Source organism: Diachasmimorpha longicaudata, chromosome 8 (assembly GCF_034640455.1).
Source record: "Diachasmimorpha longicaudata isolate KC_UGA_2023 chromosome 8, iyDiaLong2, whole genome shotgun sequence".
NCBI lineage: Eukaryota > Metazoa > Arthropoda > Insecta > Hymenoptera > Braconidae > Diachasmimorpha > Diachasmimorpha longicaudata.
This window is the reverse complement of record NC_087232.1, coordinates 6,499,050-6,526,119: the sequence shown is the minus strand read 5'-3', so window position 1 is coordinate 6,526,119 and position 27,070 is coordinate 6,499,050. Positions and strand designations below refer to the sequence as shown.

At 37.8% G+C, this 27,070-nt stretch overlaps 2 protein-coding genes across 8 annotated transcripts in view; both read right to left on the bottom strand.

Moving 5' to 3' along the window:
* Positions 1-27,070, bottom strand: part of LOC135165523 (sodium channel protein 60E-like) — a 60,024-nt gene that overhangs the window by 18,277 nt on the left and 14,677 nt on the right. For 3 of the 5 annotated variants that reach the window (XM_064126905.1, XM_064126901.1, XM_064126902.1), the window contains 7 exons: positions 18,860-19,068; positions 16,421-16,641; positions 6,805-6,985; positions 3,710-3,787; positions 1,479-1,620; positions 783-917; positions 40-278 (listed from right to left, as the gene is read on the bottom strand). In XM_064126905.1, coding sequence (XP_063982975.1) covers positions 40-278; positions 783-917; positions 1,479-1,620; positions 3,710-3,787; positions 6,805-6,985; positions 16,421-16,641; positions 18,860-19,068 — 1,205 coding nt within the window. Of the gene's footprint in view, positions 1-39; positions 279-782; positions 918-1,478; positions 1,621-3,709; positions 3,788-6,804; positions 6,986-16,420; positions 16,642-18,859; positions 19,069-26,547; positions 26,926-27,070 lie in introns of those variants that run through there. The other 2 variants (XM_064126904.1, XM_064126903.1) reach the window with 2 other exon arrangements.
* LOC135165547 (uncharacterized) lies at positions 11,107-14,214 on the bottom strand. Of its 3 annotated transcripts, XM_064126946.1 has the most exons (5): positions 13,911-14,214; positions 13,621-13,789; positions 12,842-13,104; positions 12,533-12,657; positions 12,270-12,285 (listed from the first exon to the last, which is right to left on the bottom strand). In XM_064126946.1, the coding sequence occupies exons 1-4, from the start codon at positions 13,979-13,981 to the stop codon at positions 12,648-12,650; spliced, it is 513 nt and encodes a 170-aa protein (XP_063983016.1). In that variant the 5' UTR covers positions 13,982-14,214; the 3' UTR covers positions 12,270-12,285; positions 12,533-12,647. The 3 variants fall into 3 exon arrangements, with proteins under 3 accessions (XP_063983017.1, XP_063983016.1, XP_063983018.1); XM_064126947.1 differs by lacking the exon at positions 12,533-12,657 and having other exon boundaries at positions 11,107-12,285; XM_064126948.1 differs by lacking the exons at positions 12,270-12,285; positions 12,533-12,657 and adding an exon at positions 13,214-13,277 and having other exon boundaries at positions 12,933-13,104.

The following is a 27,070-nucleotide window of genomic DNA, read 5'->3' as shown; positions in this document are numbered from 1 at the left end:
TAGTAACGACAAATAAACAAAATATGAGGATGATCCTACTGATCGCGTTTATTTGTTTGTGACCTGCTCCTGGCACCACCATTCTTCTCCTGTCCAGCTGTGCTTCTTCCTCGTTTTCTTCTTCTCGTTTTCTTTCTCGTATAACTGCTGAGCAGAACCCCCTTTCTCGCATCAATTTTTTTCTGCTTCTCCTTCGTTAACGTCTTGATGTTGATTTTCGTGGGGTCAAAGCTAAACGTCGAGTCTTCGCGGTGATCAGTCAGATCTTTTTTTCGTTCCTGTGTGCGTCCGAATAAAACAATTGTCAACTTCATTGAGGAGATTTATTACAAAAAATTATATCCATTTATTCCCGCCTAATTATCATAATCATTAATTTTCTATTTCAATTTTCATTACGAAAAGTTTTTCTCATATCTCTGGAGCTACGACTCGTCCTCGATTGATCTTTAATTATTGAAAAACCTCTTAGCAAACTTCCATTTGCTTCGCGTATCCATCCTTATCCAACAAACGCCATCTTAATTCTCGAAAAACCTTGAAACTCGATTTTGAAAATTTCACTGAAATCCAGGAAATCCCTGCACGCTACTACCGATCATGAACTAGAACGCTGAACCCCACACCCAATACAATTACCCGACAACTATTCCCACTACCACGATCTCACCCAAATAAATCACCTCAAAAACGCTACAATCAATTATCCCCCAATTAAGAACCCAGCGGAAACATCCCTTTGGTTACCCAGCAATAATGACTCAGCAATTCAATTATTTTACCTCGTTTGTAATCTCAGCCTCTTCCTCGTAGCTCAATGCCACAACAGCGAGCATCAGATTGATGAGATAGAACGATCCAAAGAACACCACCACCGTGAAGAACGTAACGCTGATAGGCCCACACGCTGACAACACCTGTTTTGTCAATTAAGCGATATCAGTTTTCACCCGCATTCAGCATTGAGCGATCAATATCTATTTTATTCGTTGGTAAATCTACGGGCTAGGGAGACATGTATATGCATGAACTCGTTATTCAGATGATGTTTGTTGTCATTCGCTTTTTGGTAACGACGTCAATGATGATTGCTCAATGCAAAGGCAAATGGTGACAAAAGTCGAGATTTTTCATCACTGAGAGAATCATCTGGGTAAATCAATGGAGCAGCAGTTTTGATGATGCGATTGGAGCAGTCATTACGGACAATTACAGTCCTGGTCTGACTCAGACTCTTTTGACTGACTGATGTGTCGAGGAAAAAAATTATTTACCCAATGATTGATATTCACGACAGGAGAAAATACATTTTTGACAGGTGTCTCTTCAAGGCAGATCTTGTTAGGTATTCGAAGGTCAGGTTTACACATTACAAATGTGGGGAATAATCTAGTTATGTAATTGTATGGTGTAATTTATTTTTTAAGTGTAAGCGTCTTCGAAAGTGCCTAATGCGATATATGATTAATGGTCCTGACCTTGTTGTAGACATCCTCCCAGTAATCCAGGGTAATCAGCTGAAAGGTGGTGAGCATTGACCACAGAAAATTGTCAAAGTTCGTGTAGCCGTGATTTGGATTTGGGCCTACGCAAAGGCACGTGTAGCTCTCATTGCAGTGTCTGGAACATAAATTATGAGTTTACAGAGAGAAATTATTTATTTAAACCGAAGAAAACTCATTTGAGCGAAGTAAAATGAGTTGTTTAAATCGGGTGAGACCACGATTTTGTCCAAATCGAAGATTTAGATAAAAACGGAAAAGCAACAGGAAAGCAATTTGGTTTAAATGAATAATGTATATTCGTTTGTCATAAATTGTGTGTTAGATGTGAGTAAATTCTTCCTGGGGAACGAAGTAAACACGTTTTCAGGATTTTAGTCGATTCACGCGAACAATTTTTCGGGGTGTGTTAAGTGACCCAATGATTTAGCGATTTATTTGGTAGGGGAGTTATTGGCTGTCAGGGGGAGATATCATCAGGCAGATGAGCCACGCGTTCCTATATAGAATGGAAATTCATGATTTGATGATAGTTCAATTACCTCATTAGGGAAAATAGGTCATGATTTATTGGGTGATGACGTTCCATATTCAGAAATGACATGTCTTGCAGGTTTTTGTTATCAGTATTGATATTTTTCGTTGTCCCCTAACAGTTATAAATACCTGCTTCAAATATTTTCTCTCATTTCTTAAATATCCTGCTAATTTCAGTTATTTATTAATTTTTTTAATAACAAATTTGTGTCTGAGTTGAAATCGCTGGTTTCTGAGTCGTGTAAATATTCCGAAAAATTTAATGTTTATGTTTTGATCGGTTAGTAACTCAATCTTATAGTGAGATTTCAGTGGTGGAATGAAAAAAAGTTAATGACAAAATGCTCTCGATTCTCAGGTATGCGGTAGCGAATAATGAGGAAGGTTCTTCTCACACTCGGTTGACTATGAAAGGGAAGAGAATTTCTTGGAGGGTGGATAATTATAGGCCAGGTCACGGATAAGGGTCGAGGGGTCATTTCCCTATTATTTTCTCATTTTAGCGATGGAGGACACAGACGAGTGGGTAATTTTCCAATGGTGAAACGCGATTTGAAGATTAGATGGGGAATCATTGTAATTATCTATTCCAGTGAAAATTTGACCTTGGGGATTAGACTAGTGTACACTATGGCATACGTTGTTTGAAATTGACATTTGTTTTGGTACGTTTGTCTAAACGATTTTACAGGGCCAGATAATTAATGGACTCTGACGATTAACAATTTATATAGATTTTATTCAGTCGTAGAAAAATTCTTCACAATTTTCGATTTTTAATTTTAATTTTTTCTGCTTGGAAAACGTGACAAAAAAATTATAAAGTAGTAATATAGTGTGTTGTAGATGCGCGTGCATTAATTTCGACTCCCTCATTTTCTTAAATCGGTGAATTTCCTTCTACCGACATTATTCATGTTGGTAAAAAAGTTTAGCAATAAATATGAGAATCAATCACGGTCCGGTAGAGCGTTATACTCCTCTGGCTGTTGGAAGGAAGGCATTCTTTTAGCTAACAGCTGCGGTCCGATGAACCGTAGTACTTCAAAGTTGGTCGTGGCCCGACAAAAGGGAAAATCGAGGAAAAAAACAAAAGGGAATGAAAAAAAAAGTCAACAGAATTTACCAACTTCGATACCGAGATTCTGCACTGCTGTTTAATTTCCGAGGTTTTCCCGATTCGTCGGTCCACAGAAAGTTTTCTTTCATTAGATCGTGCAATTGTCAAGCTGAATTTTCAATTTGTTCTGTTGTTCTGGAATTTCGGGAAAGCCAACAGACGATCTCGCTCGCTGTGAGCACAAGTCGTTCCGCAATTTTCTCGTAACGATTGAGAAACTTTACGGGACGAAACGGAAAAATGACAACGGGTCTAAAAAATTCCTGAATGTTTGCAATTTTCTATTTTGGAGAAATAATAAATCGGGAAGTTTCTGTCTTCCCCTCTACGGACCTGAAAATTAACTGGATATTCTCGACATTTGTTCTTCTATCGCGGTAAAAAATTCCGGGAAAAATCTCTCGCAGATTACGGTAACGCGGTGAAATCGCAAATTCTGTCAATCGAATAATCCCACGATTGATATCCGTCTCTGATGGGGTGAATGGCAAACGCCGGGGACCGGAAGCATTTATTCTCGATATAATATCAATTGTTATACGTTACAAACCTGGCACCAGTGACATTTCCACATATGATCGGATGTTCGTCTTCGTCGAAGGCCCAATTGGATGAATTCCAAGTCCACCTGTTGGCAGGAAATACAAATCGATCTTACAAGTGTCAACTATCTCCACGATATCCTCTACCTACGCCTTATGCTACCCATGAATTCTGATTGTTCAATAAAATCAAATGTCACTATTGAACGTGATATAAAACCGGTTTTGGCTCCGGCAGGGGCCATATCTCATTTCAGAATAGCCAACTGGGGAAAATAAAAAAAGCTCTGTTAACGCAAACTATTTCAGATTCTATAAACGCTATTAAACTTTAACGGAGTTATAAAATGAGTATCTCTGTGACCGTTCATCGAATAAATTGACTCTTCGTTGTCGTCTATAGATAGCCGGCAATACAAGTGGGTCGCGAGTGCTGATGGGGTGAAATTCGTATCGAGAAAAGCACATCACACGATTGTTTCCAATATCGACTCTGTCGATTCTATCGGTAGTTGATGTACGCAGACATGTTTTCACCCATTTTTTGTTCAGTTATTTTCCTGCGCCAGCTGTAATGCAGGACGAAAGGGAGAGCGATGTCAGTTCTGAATTTTATTCGGGCTGACGTGGCTCATTTTTTATACCGTAGTTTTAGAATCCATGAATAAAATTGATCGGTGAATGTAATTTAAATATTAAATTCACCAAAAAATGTATTCGAAAATAATCATTGAGGGAAAAGAAAAATATTGTTTTTATGAATAATTTTTAAGAATTGAGTCATTTACGGGTGAAAGCTATTTTTTATCTGAACAACAGCCGAGAATGAAAGTTGTAAAAAAAGTTTACACCAGAGAAATAGTTGATATGGCCATTTTTCACTCGGTTTTATTCAGTTATCTTGTCGTGACAGGCGTAGGCGGACCAAAAGGAAGAGCCACGTCAGTGATAAATTTTTGTTTTGGGCGGCCATAATTTGTTAAATGGTTTTCTTTTTAAAATTTATGTGTTAATTTCCTGCAAAATCAAACCTTAAGAAGCTAATAATCAAAACTGAGTGGATAAATTGACTCAATATGATCTTTATCAAATAAAAAAAATTCTAATGTTACTCCCAAAAACTTATTAAAGGATCAAATTCCAAAGTTGACTTTAATTTTTAAAAAATGGAAATGTTGTTGCTGTGAATAATTAGAGAATAATTACATCATCCCTGAATAAAGAATTATATTCTCTCCGACAGAACGCAAGAGTAGCGTTGATAAAAAAAATGTTGTACACCAGGAAAATCCCAATTCCACAACTAAACGAAGGAGAAACATTTTTTTTTAATTCTCCATCTCTTTCGCTTTTCCCACTGTAGATTCTAATTATCACGGACGCTGGTGGTTTTCCCGAAATAAAAGAGGAAAAAAAATGTAAGAGAGGGCGGTTGGAGAGAGATAAAAATGGCGAAGAAGTGCAATAGGTCCTCTTTAAGGGAGAGTTTTAATATTCGAAAAGCAGAGGCTGGCGTGGATAATGGCTCGTTGGCTGAAACCCGGAAACGACTGGGTGACCATTGGATAAATGTAAGGTAGAAAAAGTCACTGGAGATACTCATGAATATCAGCCGCAGTGACCCAAGCAATTCTCACACGTCCTGTGCCATTTTGACCTGGCTAAACTGACCAAAAAACTACGTCGTGTTTATGAATTATTTACGATCCATTGTCATATAGAATGTCGATGGAATGAAGATATCAAAATTCTGAACATGATCAGGTTTATTTTTCTGCTTTCATTCAATTCCGTGACTGTAAACATATTTCAGCATTTTTTTATGCTGAGGATTGAAGTAGTTCGCAGAAAAAATAAATGTGAGATTTTATTAGTCAACACATCTCTAGATTGAGACTAATAGAATTTTAAATCAGCAGAATTAAAAAAAATTTTGCTCTTTAGCTGAATAAACAGCATAAATTAGTCTGAATCACTCCTCATTTTTCATTAAATCGGGATTATATCGGGTTCACAAAAGAGAGATTATTCCACAAAGAATTATAATTCTGTCAGGTCTGGGTGTATTTTCATGTCAGTCAACTGGACAAGAAAGCTCGCTATTAGAATGCATAAAATCTTTCAATTTATTTTGCACAACTCATCGATCGTCGCAAAATTTAATGTTAATGTTTAATGTTTAAAAAATTGATTTGATTTAATCAAGTGAACAAAAGACGGATTATGGCACACTGAATTACACTTCTTTGAAAGCATCATGAACCTCGTGTTTAAGCCTAACAAAACCTTCATTCAAATAATGCACCTAATAACATTTACGAGAACTCATAAAAAACGCCAGTCTGAGACTCGCAAAAATATCGCACACCATCACTGAAAGCCTGTCCAACACTATCGACGCACAAGTGTCATAAATTCATAGATCCCGGAGGAAAAAAGCTCCTCACCAGCTACAACAAAGAGGAAGTACGAAAACTGGAACGCAATAAACGAACTTTCGGGTGGGTATCAAAAAAGTCACAACGTAAAAACACTCGTACTCGACGATACAGCTTATGACAACGACAGAATAAACTTGTTACATTGAAAAACTACTTTATAACATCATTTCCGGAACATGGGAACCAGAAGTTGTTCAAAACAGATGGAGATTATTGTTCCCAGGATGACAGGGTCTTCTTGCTCCATAACCAGTCAGAAGGAACCGGTGGAAGAAATAATCTCCTACCGTCTCCCCGTTTATGATTAACAATTTATTCGAGGAGAGGAAAATTCAATAAAAATTACTAAAAAAATGTGAAAGATATATTTTGATTAATTATACGATTTGTTTCATTAACTTATAGGGACAACCAGTCGTTCCAAACTATTTTCTCAACGATTGAACAATTTTACGGAACAGAATGTACCAATAAGTGTGAAATTCTCAATGATAATCGCATTTGTCCTTGAAATTCCTTGAATTTTATATAAAAAAAATTCGGCGAAACTTCTCGGATTGATTTGAAATATATCGACCCTATTGATCACCATTGAGTCACCATTTTACCAAAACTAGAAACCACGAACTTCTTCACGTGAAAAAAAAACTTGTTCAACTTACTCCCTCCAGTCGACCTGTGTCCCATTAGGCTCTTGTTGCTTAACACACTTATTCCTCAGTTCTCCCATATACACTTGAAGAGCGAAAAGAGCGAAGACCATCAGGCAGAATATAGTCAGAGTCATGACTTCGGCGAGTTGTTTGAAGCTGTGTAGGAGGGCGTTGATGATGGTCTTGAGGCCTAAAAATCAATTTTCATTCAATTATAATCACCAAATGCCCACCCAGTCTTTAATATTCACATTACACATTGTCCTGCATTCCTAACAACTGACAGTGTCAATCTTCAGATCTTCTATTGACCAGAATGATGCAGAAATCGTGTCAGTGATAATCAAAAGCGTTGGTCAGTCAACGCTTTGGGTGACGTACAAGTACATGCTCTCTATTACGTTTAATTATCGATGATCATGTTCACGTTGTCTACTCTATTCAACTATCGATCATCCCAATGTTCGATTATAACTCCTGATATTTCAAATAAAAAAAAACTTTAAATTCATTTTCTATACATTTTCTTTAATATTTATGTCACCGAAAAATCTTCAATAAGTTGTGATTCATTATGAAATAATATTTTCAATTGTGACATATTTTTCTATTTTAAGGGGTAATATTATTATTATTATTATAGTAAATAATATTCAAGGAGACTCCCCTTCGACTCCCTAAAAAAAATCGTAGTAAAGCTGTTGGCGCTAAGACATCCGGTTCAGAGAAGAAAAGGGTCATTAGGACTCTTTCTAAACGCATTACACGGAATTAATCGAGTTGGTAACGCGACCTCGGGTGCTATCAGTAAGTTAAAGGAGAAAATGTCCTATTGACCTAGTACCCAGAGCCTCCCTCCCCCTCGTCGACGGTAGTGGTGGCGTGTGAGTGGCTGAGTTTGTCGGTGAAGGGTGAGATAGGGCGAGAGATACGGGAGATACATAAGGTGATGCTCGCACTCGAACGATTCATTAGAAGACTATTCATTCTTACCCGGTGTTCTCTGCTAAGATGAGTAGAAGGTGGGAGGAGAGGTGGAGTGGATTTCTACTCTGCTGTCTATTGTCTGGATCTTTCCATCGTTTCTTTGTGCTTAAATATTACAAATGGAAAAGAAGATTTTTTCTTTCGGCGACGAACGAGAACAGGCGAATGTTTGGCTGACCCTTTAGTTGTTTCTACTTGGGTGATGGGATTAATGGAGGTCCATAGGGGGATTAACGGTCCAGTCCGGTCGCGGATGCCGATGGGAAAGTTCCAAATTTGAGGGAATTATTTCGCGTCAGAATTGAGCATTTAATATATTTAGAAAAATTTAGGGGATTTGTAAAAAAGTTATTACAAATATTTGACGTGAAAGAAATCCGAGAAATGATATTTCTTGGAATAAAAAAATCTGTGGGTCAATAATCGATCGGTGTCCGTCGCTTTATAATTAATTTGATTAATCCTCGCCGCAGCAGTATTGAGACTAATTAATACGATACACAGTACGAATCCTATCATTTATAATCAGAGTATCATGAGACAATGCATGGCTGGATATGCATTTGGCCGTTAATTTCATGGATGACACAGTGTGTTTCCGTTTACAACATCCCTCAGTCTCACACACAGAATAATACGTCAAGTCTCGAGAGGACGAATCGACAGTTGCCACTCGTCATGTAATTGCCAGTTCTACCTCTTCGTACGATACGCCATGTTCACGACCTGCCCATTCCCACAGTTTCACTCACTACTGACCCCCTCCCTCCTCGCCACCCCCCTCATACATATGCTAATGCAATACCCTATACTAGCACATCTACGAGGGTAGGCGCTCGTTTTTTCCATTTTTCGTTTTTGATTTTTTTTCCAGTCGTGAAAGTTTTTCCAGTGGTCCTCTATTTTCTTGGCGAATTTCACCCAGTCGCCTCTGATTACAAACGAAATAAAGAGGCGAATTCAAGGGGAGAGGGGGGGGGGGGCATGGAAACATGCAAGAGTAATTAGGAAAATTAATGCAATTTTTTTTCACGTATGGGAACGAAAAGTTTTGCAATCTGATAGAGTGGATTTTTTTTTTCAGAAGAAAATGTACGCGGAATATTAATGAGTGGTAGTCTTACGATTTTCGAGCGAATTTGTTAAACGGATAATCAGAAATGGAAGGGTGAAAAATCGTGCCTCCATTTTTTAATTTCAAATGATTTGTAGGAGTGAAATGTCTGTGTTCTGATTTATAATTTGACGTCGGAATAATCGTAATGGTAAAATGACGTGATTTTATGGAATATTAAGATTTTATTGAATGCTTTTATGGGACAGAGACACGTGATGTTGATGAGTGTCTCATGATTTTTGAGTAAATTTTATAAATCGAGAATTTGGGGGGGTGGTAGGGGTGAGAAAGGTCGCTTATTAATTTCCGATTCCAGTACATTTGTTATGGTCAAAATATGTTTGTAGTGAATTACAATAAATGTGGGGTAAAAGAGGAGAAAAAAATAGTGAAATTCATAAATGATTTAATTACCATTATGACGTCCCTTCTCGTTGACATTAAAAATAAATTATTTCCAGCTATATGATACGTTGTACCATTTGACATGGGAATTCTAGTGAAAAATGGTGTAACGTATCTTTAATCATTGTTACTCAGTTATTAAAAATGTTTTAGAGTGAAATGAAGAAGACCTTGACATGTTCCCCTCATTTTCCCCATATAATTCACTTCCATCTCCGATTTCAAGGCGAATGTAACAAAATCTCGGGGAAGCTCACCTCCCAGGAGTTCTGATGATATCTCCTTGCTCATAACTCATCTCGTATTTCTGAGAAATTTGATACGAAATTGCCGACATTTTATGACAACACAATTCCCTCAGTCAGAGGATTCATTGTAAACAATGCAAACAGTTGATGTTAATGGACACTTCCATCATTGCAGTGACAAAAGACTGGAATAATTTCATTTATAATAGGAGAGCAGAGAACGTTCTGTGAAATATCGCGATTAAATGAGTTTACGAGAAATAATTGGATAGAATGAGTTGGAAACATAAAGCACAGATTAACGGGTGACAACTAATTAATTTTCCCATTTTCTTGTGTTTATGGAACATTTCACGGGATTCACGTTCTTTTTAGAGCTTTTGGTGAATGAGAGCCTTTTTGTCGTGATTTTTATTTCAACGCTGTCATTATTTTTGAGTAATTAAGAACTTTGGATGTCGTAAAATCCGCTAAATACTGTTAATTGAACGGTCGTGAACTCTTTTACTTTAAATATTTTTAACGGTGATGGTCGAATCAATGGAAGGAAAGTATTTCACACATTTAAAAATCAATTAAAAATCCATTTACAACTCAGGAATAATATTTGGGAGGACGCGGTTGTGTTCGACTGTCGAAAGAGAAAGAGGTGAAAGTTTGGGGTTTACCGTGACTTAAATGAACATCGAGGCTGGATAATAGTGCGTGAAAACATTGAGCGAAATAAGTGCGAGACGTAAACGACGGATTAACGCGAGACAACTAATTAATTTAGTCGTTTTCTTGGGTTTATGGGAGACTTCAGGGAAAGCTTGATGCTCATGCTCTTTTTAAAGCTCTTCTTAAGTAATAGCCCTTTTTGTCATGATTATCATGTCGACGAGATCCTCACCCCCTATTAATGAACCGCTTAACATGATTTAAAGAGTTGCGAAAGAATATCGTTAATTGGGAAGTAATGAACTGCGGTCACTTGAGGCCATTCGACTTTCCAAATTTGTCATTAATCATTCAAGTTTGCTTTTGAATCTCATTAGGTTCCGTCATCCCAGCCATTTTTAAATCGGAAAATTGGGATTAAATCAATAGCGGAGGTCCTCAATTCCAATTGTTAGAATTAAATTAAAATTCCATTTACAGTTCATTCGTAATTTTTTGGGTAACGAGATTAATTTTAAATGGCTCATCATGTGGAGGAACCAATCAATTTTCAATCAGAAAACCAACTTTCACCCAAAGTTTTCTGATTTCTATCGTTTGTGAAAGGATAATTCACTAGAAAATTAGAGTTTCCGGTGATTATTTTCAAATTTTTAATTTTCAACGATCAAAATATGTTGCAATTCACGTGAAAACATTTTTTAATAAATGTACCGTCAACTTTCACCCAAAAGTTTTACCCTAGAATTTTATTTTGTATTTATTTTGAATTCTCCTGGCTTGTAGGGTTCCAAAATTCAAGGGCGATAGCTCGATTTTAAAGAAATAAATTAGTCGAACGAGTGGGGTATCCTCAACACTTTCAGCTATTGATTTTTTCTTTACGAGATCGTCCGCGCGTGCTACGCACGCGCCATCTTTTCCAAATCATAAGAATTGAAAACTCTAGAAAATGAATGCTCTTATTCTATCTTCGAAGTTAAAATTAAAACTCATGGAAAAAGACAATTGGGAAAATCTTAATATATTTCGATTGCTCTAAGATTGCATATACTATACAGTGCGAGGCAGCATACGGTATACAGAATCGAGAACATTTCCGCAAATTCGAGATTTAGCTATAATAGCGACAGCAATCAGTCAAGTCAGGAAGAGGGCGTTCTTAGTCTCATAATAATCTAATCTAATAATTAAAGATTTTCTAATTATTTGTGAACATCAAATTATGCGATTGAGATTATTTATTCCCTTCACATAACCAAGAACATCGCTGCTTGCGAATTTTTTTTCGTGAGTAGTAGTGCAGGAGACATTGTTGCCGCACTAAGGTGTATACCTGCGACTTACAACCGTAGGGAAGGTTCAAACTGAATGTCTGCAAAAAAATCGCGTTTTAAATTTTTATTAATGAAACCATTAACTCCAAACCTATGCCACTTGCGTTCAATAAACATTTACAGGAGTGGGACGGATTTTGAAATGAAAACAAAAATAATGTTCCAACAATTATAATTGACATTACAACATATGTTAAGAACTATGAACAAACATTAACATGAATACATCCTTTGTATCACTTATCTGTGATTCCGGAGAGCTTTATCTACTTTAATCATAAAATTAATTAGTCTTCAGTTTTCTCTGTTATATATAAAAAATACAAATGTTTAGTAATACTTTTTCTTCAAAAACAGGGCCATATATTGAAATAAATTCTGAATAAATACTAATGTTCATGAATAGATTATTATAATTCCATCTGTTTTGGTTGTTAAAGCTAAATGAGTATTAACCTTACTGCTATGAAGTTGGCAGTCTTTAAAAGTAAAAAATCAAATTCTTAAAGAGCTCAAGCTTGTCAATGTTTCATTTTTGTGTAAAAAAATAACAGTATTAAACTTGTTATAGAATTCAATTTTTGCGTAAAAAAATAACAGTGTTAAACTTGTTATAGAACTCAATTTTTGTGTGAAAAAATAACAGTTTAGAACTTGTTATAGAAAAAATTTTCAATTTTGCAATTGAACTTCCAGAGTAAATAGCCCGTCATTAAAGCTATTCAGCTTTCAGTTTCTGAAACAAAAAAGATTATCTGTTCTTAATAACTGTTTAATGAATGATTCAATGCATTTTCATTTATATTTCCATAGAAAATTTTTTTTTATTAATGTTCTAATGAAAATATTATACTGAATTCTGCTTGAAACTAAGCCAACATTAGATGAAAATATTGCAATATTCTCTTGCATTGAAGGGAGAATAGTGAAAAATTAAAAGTAATTAAATTTGGATAACCATAACCATTAATAAAAAAAAGTACCTTATTCGCGACGTCCATCGCCTCTCCAGATGCAGATTCAGCTGCCCCTCGTTTGAGAATGAGAGGAGGTGCTTCGACAGCATCATCCAACTCATCTTCATTGAGGGCTACATCCTCAGTCAGGACTGCAATGTCATCCATGCTGTTAATATTCAGAACAAAACCATCCCCACGACAATCAACTCGACCTTTAATGGTCATTTTGATTCCCTCGATCAAATCTTCTCTCGGGATGTATGTTACCACATGAATGGTCATGCGATGAACCCTTGTACAAAACATGCCAGATCCATAACTCGAACCACTTACCGTGGTAATGCTTCTGAATGGCTCTTTGAGCCATCCAGTGATCTGGACTGGCCCGCGAGCAGCACAAACGTTCTCCATCTCAATTTTTTATATGAGATGACCTTCGACCTTCCATTGTCAGCTCCATTCGTAATGTTAAATGTGCCAAAGATGTCGAAAGTGCTCCTACGTGCAAATTGAAATTCTTTGTCGCTCACAGTGTCCGTTGATCGCCGATACTGTGGATTGGCCGCTTTAATAATCCCTCCAGTGATTTTTATTATCTAAAAAGTAAAATTTCAAATTTTTCATATATTCTCACAGATATTCATACAGATATTCGCATAGATATTCATATAGATATTCATTTTGTTTCCAAAACAGAAAACTGACCTAGAAAACTGAACTGGGCATTTATGTTATTTATTCGTTGATATTTTTTTTCCCTCAAGGTTCCCTACAAATAAATAACGTACGTTCTTACGTTCATTTGTTTGCAACGAACCTATCGGGAAATATTCGATAATTTCGGAGCTCTTGTGGTATTATATGCGATAATTTTTTCATAATTCTGCGGGTAGGCTATATATAAAAAAAACAAACGATAACTTAACCAAATAAACCTCTCTTCATTTCATGGCACAATTCTCTTTGCCGAAATTTGGATAGGAAAAATAATCTCCTGAATACCACTCGAGCTTCAACATTATCGAGTATTTCCCTCTAGGTTCCCTACCACTCTTGTGGTATTATATGTGACAATTTCACTTTTTTTCTTTTTGAATGGAAATCACCTGTACCTGATACATCTTGATCTCATCCTTGTATTTGAGAGCATCATCCCCCGAGCAAAGTATGCGAACCCTTCTGCCATCATTGTTATTTAAAATGCACTTGTAAATCCACTTAGATGGAGACTTTGGCAACTCTCTCAGGCCTTCAATGCAGTCGACGTAGCCGATGATTTTCCTAAGAAAAAAAAAATGAAATTACTCTCCGAACACGTGTCAATGATAGGTTATGATGATTGAATGCATAATAAATTTTTGAAATATGTTCATTTTTTAAAAATAATAATAGGAATACTTACATGAGTGTAGCTGCAACATTGAAATGATCAATGGCTCTGTTGGTCGTATATTTAATAGGTGGAGATGTCATGATGTTTCACGATTATAAATTATCTCCTTTTTATAATAGGATAAAAACACTCAAACACGTTGCCAAATGTGATGGTTTTTACCGGTTCATTTGTTCCAGCCCAATGTGCGACTAATATAATCGACAGATGTCGCTTCGGTTTCTGTCTTACGCTTACGCATTTTCGAGATATTTCTTCGAGAAATATCGATATCGATCTGTACACGGGTCTCCTTTTTATAATAGGAATATCCTCAAGTTTGTGGAGTGCACAAGGTTACTGGAACGCGATATTATCTCCCTGATATCAGATGGTGGAGTTATGAAATTTTGTCACGATTTGGGGTTCAATGGCACAGTTTATCCGGAACTTCCCCCAATCTCGATCATTTCGCTATTTTAGGACGACCGAGTTCTCCCGAAAAATCATTCTTCATTCTTGAAATTAGATCCTAGATTTCATTCAAGTGTATCTCAAATGATCGTCTTAATGCGTATCGCACGTTGTGATACTGACATTCATCGAGATTAATTACAATTCGTTGAGTAGGAAAAAAATAATAATTCACTGTTATCATGATTTATGATTCTCGGGATTTTTTTCCAGCCAACAGTTCCCTCGAAATTTCAAACGAACAGATCATTTAAAATCCATAATTCGACGATGGAATGATTGGATAGCGAATAATTTTTAATTGGAAATATCCAAACACTTGATCTCCTCAAATGAGTGGACAGATTAAATTTAATTGAAATAATTCTCTAGTTAATTATTATGAACCATTCTCCCATCACGAAATTGTGCTTTGCTTCGGACATTAACAGTTCCCAAACACTACCAAAGTTTTATGTCTCTCTCCAAGTAATATGTGATGACACATCATTATAACTTTTAATGCTCAAATTTAACCGTCAACTTCCTCCCCATTTTGCTATCATTCGCAGTGTCACTGGAGACTTTCAGGGAAATTGGTTCATCAGTTTTCCAAAATAACTTGTTTTTCGGGCATCTCGGTGTTTGTTGAAGATAAATCGATAGCTGACCGGTGGTTTCACCCGGAAATACTGATCGTTCCACTGATAGTCTCAAAGTCTTTCCTTGGAAACGCGTTCAGGATTTTATTCTTTTCTGTTATCTGAGCTCAACCCAGATAAATGTTGGCAAACTGTATTCAACGTCACACTACTTGTCAACCTCGGACTGAATTTTTATTTCCGTAAACAAATAATTATTAAATATAGCCGAACATTTCTTCGGTTAAAACGCAGTGACAGTAATAATTTAAATGCAATTATAAATATATCCGATTTATGTCAATTTATTGAATACATTTTTTATCAACAAACGTCTGAACTGAAACGAAAAATTGTCGAAAAAAAAATTCGCCGGCTGCACAATTTTTGCTGATTATTTCTCTAGCTCGTGAATAACTGACGTGTGAAATAACTCACCTTTTCCACTCCTCTCCAGCCTCCTAGAGCCTATTTTTCTAAACATACCCGGCACTACTCTCTCAACCCCATTAGAATTGATATGAAATGTATGACCTACTTCCCCAGTATGAGCGTAAAATTTTATTCATCCACAGGGCCGTTTTCAAGCTGTCCTTCTCTGCAGTACATTTTTTAAATGGTCTATACGAAATTTATGACAAGAGTGCTCACGATAAATCCTAAAAAAATAGTACTACAAATAAATAAATAAATAAATAATTATAGTATTTTTCGGATAAAGATGACGATTTTCAAGGTTTAAAAATTTTTTTAAGAATATTTTTGGAGTTTTCGAAAGAACTCACTCTGTCAGCTTCAAGTTTCATATCCACTCCTGTTTGAAAAAAATTTGTACATGCGTAATCGCACTGTATTTCCCCTCATATTCGTCTTATTTGTATACATTGTAAGAATTTGCCTCGATTTGTGTGTGTGGTAGAGACACGAAAGAGGATTGATCGGTCAGGCGCGCGCACGTTTACAGATAGAATGCTTACTCCCCTTCTGAGTGGTTCAAAATTACCCCTAAACGTACTGTAATAGATTACAATTTGCCGGCCAAATACTGAACCATTTCCCGGGTATATATATTCAACATCAATTAATCCAACTGAGAAATCGAATTAACCACCAAATTACCATTAGGTTTATGCTAATTGAATGGTCGTTAATTTGAATAAACAGACGAAGACATCTGGGGCGAGTATTTTCACCAGCTAAGGGGATCAGGATCGCACATTGACATCAATAATTTTTTTTTACACAAATGATCACTCGAGTCAAGGATTTTCGTCATCCGAGTGCTCAAATTTTTTTTGATCGGTTCGTTCAGATTGAAATTTGTTATTATTTTCTAGCGCATATTAAAGTAGAATTTCCACCCAGGAAGACAACGAACTGTTCGTTCTTGAATCGGTGACAAGTTGAATGTTGGTAAGAAAGTTGGAAAGATTTTCGAAAACTCACCCGGCATAATGGAGACGGTCTTGAGCGCCCTGAGTACCCTGAATGTTCTCAAACCCGCCAGATTGCCGACCTCCATTCCAATGGTCGCGTAACCGCTCGTTATCACGACGAAATCCAGCCAATTCCATGGATTTCGAAGGTATGTGTACTTGTTCAGTATAAAGCCTTTAGCTATAGACTTTATCACCATCTCCGCTGTGTAAATTGCTAGGAAGATATATCTGCAAAGAAAGTAGAAGAGCAGTACAATCAGTTGATGAATGGTGTGTTTTAACTTTTCAAGTGGTAAAACAGTTTGAGAATTTCCAAGTGCTTTGACTATTATTTCTCCAGTAAAATGCTTTCACGTTATTGGAAAATGACCGGCAGCTGAAACCGATTCAAGAATAGCCAAAAAAAAATTGAACGATATAGTCGTTGGCCATCCGAATAATTGATGATAAGAGTAGATGGTGAATGTGCTTTCAGTGCTGCATGTCACGGTGGATATGGCCTGGGGGAAATTCGAAAGCGTTAGTTTCATCCGTATCTCTCTCTCTGGTTAAGCCATCGTCACCCTCAGGGCCGTTTCCAACCATGTCCTTTACCCGGTCGCCAGACGCAGGAATTTTATCACAGGAGTATCCGGTGAGCTCGAGGGAGTACAGAGCAAATCCCCAGAGCGTTCTTATGTACTCGGCATGCCAACTCGTCGGATTAGGGTAATTTCAGAGAATTCGTGCGTTTGCTTTTATGAGAGAGGAAATTGTCTTAATTGGCTGAGGGAAATTAGACATTTTGAGAGAGCTTTGCGTGTGGCTTACGTTTTTTTTTGTTGAAACCATCCAATTTTTTAATTTGAAAAAAAACCGTGACGCAATTTCTTCAATTTATGGCTTCCCAAAATTGTAGAAAAATATTAATCGTTTGCAGATTATGATATTAATTATGTCTTATTTTAATTAATCGGGAATTCATCAGGAGTTTGAATTATTGGTTTAATCCCGAGAAATTATTGAGACAAGAGACTTTGGAGAGAAAAATTTTCCCCCATTTTTATTCCTCCAATATTTCCACATGTAACTGACGGATGTGCATATATTTTCAGCACATCCGCCTGTAACAAACCATCGAATTCACCAGTTCACTAAAATACTGAATATTTCACGGTTAACGTCTTTGAACCTTTGAATCTGTGGTGAACGTTTTTTTATTTGTTCCCAGTGGTTTTACCTTTCTGTTTCATTGTTACAGAATGGCAGAACCCCGGTCTGGCGAGAGGATTCAATATTCATTGGGCGCCAAGGACGTAAGCAAATTGGAGCTGTGAGGGAGTGTGTGTGTGTGGGAAAGTTGAAATGGTGGACTGGCACCTCTAGAGTTTTCAATTAATTTTGGGAGAGAGGATAGTAGGGGTGAATTGGTTGAGGGAGGTAACTGAGTAATTGTTGATTTGCGAGTTTCTGAGGGGGTACGGGGATGAGCGAAGGGTTTAATTATATTTTGTACATTATTTTGAAATTTGTACGCCTTTTTTCATTTTTCCCCCAATTATTCATTCAAATTCCAGGAACGTGAATGAACCAGTTTTCCATGAGATATCAAAAACTCTAGGAAAACATTATTTACAATTTTGATTCTCATTAATATCTACTTTTCGGAAGTTTTCTTTTTATTAAAAAAAATTTCCAACGTAAATAATCAAAGCTCGAGCCATATCTCGATCTCCTCCTGGATTCCCCCCAAATAATTATTCAAAATAAAAAATCCCTCGATACAAATTACCCCCCTCCCCCATACTCCCCTCAATTTCTAAAAAAAAGTAAAGGAAATCTCGCTAATAGACGTGAAAGAAACTCCCTCAAATGTCTCATCATCTCCATTATCATTATCTACCTGATTAATATCCCGCCTCCGCTCCCACCACGAGACTTATCAGGTAATTTATTCAAACAGGATAAGAAATTCAACACATGTAAAAGAGTCCGATGTGTACGTGACCGTTGATATTTTATACGAGCAGTTGACTTCCGTCTTTTGGAGGGCGATACCAGAATTAGGGGTTTATATCTCAGGTAATTCTACGTTGTGATCGTATCATCGTGTCACCCAAGAAACATGAATGCTCACTTGGGATGGCAGAAGCACGCAAGCTCACCAAAAATCCCTGGTGACACACTATGTCGCTTGATACTGCTTTTTTTACCCCAACTCGTGGAAAATATTTCATTGTTTATATTCATTCAACGGGGCATGACGGCGGCGCGGAGGGGTGGGGGTGGGGTGGGCCTTGATGAGGCCCATGGAATAGCTGGATATGTGATGTAAGACGACAGTAATTGCACGGTAAAATGTCGATGAAAATTACCAAAGGAAAAGTCCTTTTTCAGAAAATTTCAGATTAAGATGAAACATTTTATTTATTGCAATTAATTCTTTTTAATGAAAGAGGTCACTTACTCGGCTTCTTCTATGGGCTCGGTCATGCCGAGGAAGACACAGTTTAGCGCAATGGTCATCATGACCATGTAATCAAAGAATTGATTTGTACTCAGGAAGATGCAACACCTTCTGACGGGATTCCAGGGTGAAAATATGAACCAACTGTTGGTGGCGGTAAATCTGTGGATGTAGTTCTTTCGAAATCTTTTTGACACTACGCAGAATGTCTGAAACAAATAAAAACCTTGATATAAATATCGGTGGAGATTGTTGAAAATAAAAATGATTAAATCAAGTCGATGAAATTAATTTCATCCATTGACTTTGTTTATATTCCTCTACGAATATAAACAATTAAAAATTAGGATCGTTGCGTAACATCTCAGGTCTTAAGTGGCTTTGTGAAGATATTCAATAATCGCTATTGTGATTACAAATAGTTATTTGATTAAATATAAACCGATTTAAAATGGTTAATATTAAAATTAGAAAAATTTCCAACAAATAAAATTAAATATAATTGTTTGACTAATTAATAAGGGAATTATCGTGAGGGTCGATATGACTCCACAAACGTTGAAAATATAATTTGCATTTTTATCACTTGTGAATAAATTTTTTTCTTGACGTTTTAAATTCATTTACTATCGCTACACTCAATGAGTCATGTGAAGTTTGGATTTACTTCAAGCTGCCATAACTCTCCCCCTCTCTATTGTCGAAGATAGTCTCACGAAGAAGTGTAAATTCCTCCCAACGCTCCGGCTTATTCCCTCATTTTAAACTCCACACGTACATTTACTTTTCCCAAAGCCCCGCAGAAACTTCGGATACTTTGGAAACTTGCCGAGTCGATAATTCGTGAAGGTCGTGATAAGTGATTCGGAAGTTAGTACGTGATTTTTGGCTGGGAAAATTTTGATGTCTTCGTCGAGAGCCAGTGAAGCAGATGAAATGGCTTCGGGGTTTTGTGTCCTCGTGTTACCGTCCACTGACATTTTTAATACCATAAATTTATGATTAAATTATCACAGTACTGGCACCTTAATAATTATTATTACATCATTAACCACATTAATAATGCAAACGAACGGATGCGCAGAGGTGGCGCCCATGTGGACGTGTTGTTTCTCTCAATGACGGTCTCAATGACAAGAAATGAAATCGCGATGTCTGACTACTACACGGACTTTCCACTGCACGTGTTCATCGCATTGCGGAGGTCATTATTTTATCTCTAATCGGATTGCGCGGAGCGGTCTCATTATTATCGGATATTCAATGGGATATATTTCCCACCCAGACTATTTTCAGAGGAAAATTTTTGATATCGCGAATAATTGTACATTGACTCCATAATTTTTTTTTCCCCATTGAAATGTTCGACGATCATCCTCTGGAACCCGAGTATTGCGCTACTCGTCAGTGAACACTTGGGCTCGTTGGCGGTTGAAAAACCATCGATAGTTTCCAATGACGGGCATTGATTGTGATATCCTTGTCATCACTCGTCAGTTACCACTCAACCTCAATGACTAGCGGTGTAGGAATAAACTCCGGGGCACTTTACCGTGGGGAGTGGGGCGAATCTATCCGGTCATTCATTGATATACCGTGCACAGTGAACATAGACACTCCCCTTTATCCAATTTTTCAAATCACTTCTGACGGATGGGGTAGTCAAGTGGTACTTAATTCGCTAGAAGATATGCACGCGGATTTTCAAAAATTTTGAATCCCGACTTTCACCTTTGAGTACCTCCTTTCTAATCAACGAGTACTCTCTACTAATTAATAACCAGAAGCAGATTATTCTCAAATCACCTACTCTGGGACATAATGAGGATCACAATTAATTTCTAATTTTTCAAATTTGTGGTGGTGTGATAGAATGAAAGCATTTTATCTAGATTGGTGGATAATTATCGTAATTTAATGCTGAAGACGTACATTAAATTGATCCGGAACGAATTTTAATGAAAATGGGTAATGAAATAATGAGCTTGCATTTATAAAGTTGAAAAATGGCTGTCATTTTTTTTTTCTCGGCTACTTGCGAGGGTCACAGGCGAGTGGGGAAATTGTGAAAGTTATCACAGATGTCTCGTCACGTAACGGGATCACGCGACGCTGCCGTCGACTCGTTGAAGGCGCTCGCGTGCCAGAGAGTAAATTCGGCAACGCTGGAGGCCAAACAAAATGGCGAATCTCCCCTGAGGGCGCGTGTGGGGCTACCTGAGCGGACTTAACCTCACCCAAAAACTTCTCCAGCTAAATTACAATTTATAAATCCTCAAGGACCGTATCCATTGTAAAAAACTGGCCTAATGAATCCAAAAATGTTCATTAAAAACTTTCTCCTGAAAATCTCCAGAGCCACTCCCCACCATAATTCCGTGATTCACGCAGTATCTCTCTTGTAAAGCTGAAAGGGGCGAGAATGAGGGCAATGAGACTTTAAATGTGACCCTTCGCTGCAATTGCGTGTGAACTGTGAACGTCAGTGAGAGGCCTATTGCGTTGCCGAGCTATCACGCGTACGGACAAAAAAACCCTCAGACCATATCAGCAGTTAAATCTTGTGAAAATATTCTCCTCGCGGTGATTCAGATTGAGAATTATTTCACAGACATTGTGACTAATTAAATACTTCGCATTAGCACGAACAAGATTTTGGGGAGAGGACAGAACTTTTCAGGGTGATTTATGGAATTTAAATGAATGACGAATCGTAGGGGTATATATCTGTTGACAGGGGTTGTAATTAATCATTCAGGTTGTTATTGATAATTATGCAGAGGTACTTGATACCACAGTCAGTGGTGTATTCGTTGTATCGACACTAGTGTGTACAATGTCAATAAAATTGTAAAAATTGAAGCAGTAAAGAATGAAGAGAAATTGTAACTTGTGAATTTTCCATTGGATCGCATTGATTTTCATTACTGACTAAAAATTGTGAAAATAGCTGAGTAGTAAAACAACATAACGGAATATAAAACTTTCACATCGAAGGGGATTATGATTTATGATGAAAATGTCAATGGAAGAATGAAAATTTATATTCACGGCGGAGGAGCTGGAGAACTTTTTCCCAAGATATTGAGAGGATTTTTCGAGTGGACTCTTCTCCTGTGACTTCACTGTTTTTCGGATTGTCGGTGAGTGGGGACAAGGAGAAGGGATAAAGTGGGTGATACATCATCCTGAGAATGATTCTTTAAAGAGTCCAAGGAGGGATAGAAGGCGACGAAACACTTTCTTTTACCTCTGTAGAGACATCTAGGTCACAGAGTCTGTACACCACATACGTCATCTGTACTCAACTCTTCCTCTTCCTTTTGAGTTTTCAGTTTTTTTATTTTTTATCTCATCCCTCTGTGGATGGACGAACGAGACTTGACAACTGAGTACAGGCGGGTACGTGTAAACTCGGTGGATGGGGGGATGAGAATTCTGTCAAGGGAACAGCAATTTTTCATTAAATGCACTAGAGAAATAATTGAACAAATAATCTTCATGATGACACGTGAAAAAAATTTCGTTGAAACACCTGGCGACTTTTTTCGCAATTTTTTTTTAATTTTCACTAAATATCTGGAAAAAATGCATTAAGTCAACTGGAGAAATATTTTTTTGTAATAAATACGAGACAATTAACTTAAAATTAGGCTACAATTGATTTATATGGATAAAGACTGCAGTGAATAATGACAGGAGGAGGCGAAATGAGGGAGAGGGGGACCGAATGACAATAAAAAAAATATTTTTTATTTTTCCTTCTGTGGCTGTTGATTCCTTTTGTTTCTGCACCACGATCACGAAACGAACATTGAGCCATGCGAATGAGACTGCGGCTGTCATTTCTGAGCGACTCGGAGCCAGTGATGGATGCAAGTTTAATCTCCTGTCTGTGAAGATATTCCGTTGCACTTTTTGCTGTTCCACAGAGAATTCGTGCATAGAGAGAACTGGGGGACGGGGGAGAAATTTCTCTGAGGAAACATTTTTTTTGCGGAAGCGGAAACGGCCTTTGATCTGTTGTTAATTAATTTGCGAGGGATTTGCGTGGATGTTTGCTAATTAATTGATGGTGAAACTGGAGAGTCCGGGATTTCGGAAAAAAACCCCACTGCCTCACCAATATTAGGGTAGAATCAGTGAATGGGGGCGGATGTGGATGTGTGGGTGGTCCTATTGATGTTATCGTTGCCTGGCCAAGAGTATTTTTTCATAAAATAGAATGTAATAATTTCAACTAATTAACACACGTACTATATACCAAATGAGATATTCTTTCTGAGTTAAAATCATTTGAGTTGTGTTAAAAATAAGATGAATTGAAATACATTAAACAATAAATTTTAAACAAGAATTGTTTGCTTATTTCTCCGGAAAAGTGTCTGATACCATCCGGAATAGATGACAGTTATTTACGGATTCAATTTCGCCCTCTGAAAAATTCTAATCGTCTCCATAAAAACGGTGGAGCACTCGGAAATAATTTTTCTCCACTTCGGTCAGGATAAATGCTGTTTACTCTGGCATCCCTTGCCCAAGGAATGCACAGGCCTTCCCAACGGCCTCCCCACCATTTCCCCATGCATCTGAAATAAGGCGAAAGACCTTCCATCCCTTACACCCACAAAATAACACAGGACAGTGATATTTACGGAATGTGAATAAATGTGGAAGACTGGAGATTCAATTCCTAACCCGGAATATCTGGAACTGAAATTCAATATCCCCATTTCTGATTTATGACTTCCTGCGGGAGCAATCTCATTTGGCGAGCCATGTGGAATAATATTCGTTCAATCACGATATTACGGAGATTTGAAACCACCGGGATCGGTGCTTCCACGTGCAGCGGCTGTCTTCAGACACACATCAACCTCAAGACTCGCGGGATAATTTAATTTTAGTGGAATGAGCGCTACAAAATGGGGAAATGACCTGGGGAGCACTAGAATTTTTATCACCAGCTCTCTTGATTGTCATTCCTATGCAGATCTAGTCCTCGACCTTCATTCGGTGGAATAATTATCTTCTCAAATTTGCAACTAGTATTGCTCTCCAGTGTTGAACCTCTCAACGTCAGAGCAATTAATATTTTCCAAAATATGATTTTCTGAGTATCTCTTTCCCAAAAATATTCGCATACTGATCTGCAAATACATATATTCCACCTGCAACCCCCCCCCCCCTCACTTTTCATTCTCCCCCTACCCCTTCACTCATTGCAGTAAATTTAATGGATAGTCGGGAAGTTTGGTCTGAAGCAGAGGGTGGCTGGAGTTGGATTGAATCAAGTTGAGTTGAGTTGAGACTACATAAATAAGCGCAGTATGTTTATCTTGGGGGTTTATCGTTTCCACGGTGGCAAGACGAGAAAATGATACAGCAGTGTCTCCGGGGAAGGAAAGAAGAGCTGAGAAAATGTTGGGATTAAGGGGATCCTTTTCGCTGTTTATCTTGGGTGAATTTATGCCGAAGAGGTTCTCCTCTTGTTCCAGTACTTTTTGTGATTCTGCGGTGATGGTTTGGGGAATTATGCAGTGGTGACTGGGGATCACCAGTCGTGTTGTTCTACACGACCGGGGGAGGGCGATTCGTTAATTTTAATGGGATGACGACTGCGTCCGTGATATTAATTATTTATACAGTAGTGAGCGAGAACGCTGAGGTGCATTACCATTGTTCATGGGAATATTTATATTAATTTACTGATGGCAAGTAAATACACTTGGCCAAACGATTTTTTTCCTCAATACCACCCCAACCAGAACGAATTTCTCCCACCCCTCCGCTCCCCCTCACCACCGCGACTGATTAAAAAATCCCGAGGAAGAAAAAAAATTCTCCGCATTCGCCGAAAAATTCACAAATGAAAAAGAAAAATTGTTTGATCAACTGCCAACCGTTAAGGGTAGGTCGCCCGTTAGCCCGAGCCCATTGCATGTTTTAACGGTGCAATTTACGGTAGTGACGAGCGTCAATGGTCCAACCGAGGCCTCCACCACTGAAAAGCGCCTTTTTATTGGCACATGTCCTACTTTCACCCCGAAAAGCGGAAATGGAGTTACTAAATAACAATTCCACCTTCAGGTTCACGTACACGGAGATCAATATAACATGAATAGAATAGTGAAATCCAATGGCAGGATATCATCATCGGTGGGTACACGTTGCGCTGTATGTGGAGGGAGAGGGGGGGGGGGGATGGCTTTCATCGTGTCAGTATTCACGATAAAACGAAAGTTTAACCCAACATGACTCTGTATTTTCACGAGTTATTCAGCATACTAATGAAGATCACCACCTGTGTCAATACATTTTAGCTTATCTTAATACGTTTTGGTTGCATTGTGATGGTTGATTTGCTCCACTTGCCCGACGATTTCACGACAAATAACGATTCCGTTCAAATGGGTTATGCTGACAATAAAAGGGGCGAAAAAAAAAAGAATTGGCGGCGAGAGGGGAAGGGTGGGAGGGGGAGGAATTCAGGAAGGAGGGAAAAAAAAGTGTCTCGAATACTGGGGGGATGAAAATGGGTCGATTTAACAACGCCACATCGCCTCAGTGAACAAATCGCGTGTCCTCAATCTTTCGAATCGCTTTTTCAACTGTCTCGTTCTCACTCACTTCCTCTCAGTTCTCTTCCACTACTTCTATCTGTCGTGGTAGACAGCAAGGTGGGATGCTGCATAATAAAGAAAACGGGACCGAGGGGGGAAAGAAGAAATAAAGAGTTGAGAGAGTGATGGAGGGAGTGGAACAAAAGGTAAATACAAAGCGTGAAAATGAATATGTTGACTTGAATCTGTTGTGGAGTGCTGGACAGGGGTGGAGTGGGTGGGGAATTTTAGAGGGATTATTCTGGTAATGTCTTCGTGTGTGAGGGGGTTGGAGGTTTTGTTTGGTGGAGATTAAATTCTGCGAGAGATTTTTTTTCACTGTTGTTCTGGGGAGGGGAGTGCACGCGAGGGGAATTCGATGCTGGAATTGTTTTGCAGGAAGGGGGGTGGGGAGAGAGGAGAATGGTCCAGGGGACTGTGAACTCACGTCAGTTGAGTTGATTGCGAAGTCAATATCGTTGAGATTTTTTTCAAAAGAAGAATATTTATTCACGTTTCTGACATTTGTTTAAGAGATGGTTTTAACGCTTGCTCTGAGAGCCTTTTACTGAGCCTATTTACTCGCCTTCAGTAGATCTGTACAAATATTTCCGTAGGTCATACTGGTGCTAAATGAATGTTTGGGTAATTAGTAAATATATTTGAAGTGGAAAAAAAATTTTCGCATTTGAAGTGGAAAAAAATCAGAATCTTTCGATTGCGAAAGAAATCCGCCGGCGAATAACATGTGCGCAATCGGCTCACTCTGTGGCGAATTCAACCAATCATCGCATTTATTCAATTAGTCAATTAAACGGTAATGATGATCTTAATCGTCAATAATATCGCCGGCATGATCCATTAAAGAGTTCCGTTACAGGCGAGTTTATTTGCACACTTTTTTGTTGCTTATGAAATAAATAGGGCTTTTGGAAAATGAGATATTAGCGAGCGAATGGAGGCGATAAAACCGACATTTATGAACCCTCTTGTGAACCAAACGGCCATCAATTTTTATTCCATAAAAGCAGAAATATCGTCTAATTAAAAATCACATTTTCGTGCAATTGTTCATCGAAAACTTACAAATGGAACTTCCGCTGTCAAATCATCGAGTGTTACCGTATGTATCGGCAGTGATTTGATGGGTTTTGGTGTTGGTGTTGGTGTCACCCGAGTTGTGAATTCCTCTACGTACACCCAATACACATCGACCTCCTCTTTTGTCAATTTTTTCCGGTTAAAAACCTTTTTCGTTTTTTTGTAGTCACGACGAGCACGCGCACGCATGAATAACAATTGGTCCCTTCGTGGTCGCGGGGTCATAATTGCCAATCACTTGAACAATGATTATTTCCCCTGAAAAAGTAACTAAAAAATATTCCCTCTTTCGTTCATCCCTTCATTAGTGAATTTTTTAAGCTCATTAATTTTTTTAGATTTGGGAAAAAATTGTTGTTTCGACTTTTTCCGGGAGAAGCAATTTATTAATATTAAAAATATGTCATTCGAATGACATGAACCACTGTTGAACTGTAACTGTCCAGAGAGATGCTTTTGAAACCTAATCATTGGTCATTGTCGCCGCTAACGGCGTCCCAGCCTTGAC

What these genes read in the sequence shown, in the direction of transcription:
- LOC135165547 (XM_064126946.1), bottom strand. Translation starts at nt 13,981, where the DNA reads ATGACATCTCCACCTATTAAATATACGACCAACAGAGCCATTGATCAT. An exon ending in AATGTTGCAGCTACACTCAT is followed by an intron (nt 13,790 to 13,910) that starts GTAAGTATTCCT and finishes TTTTTTTCTTAG; the next exon opens with GAAAATCATCGGCTACGTCG. An exon ending in ATGAGATCAAGATGTATCAG is followed by an intron (nt 13,105 to 13,620) that starts GTACAGGTGATT and finishes TTTACTTTTTAG; the next exon opens with ATAATAAAAATCACTGGAGG.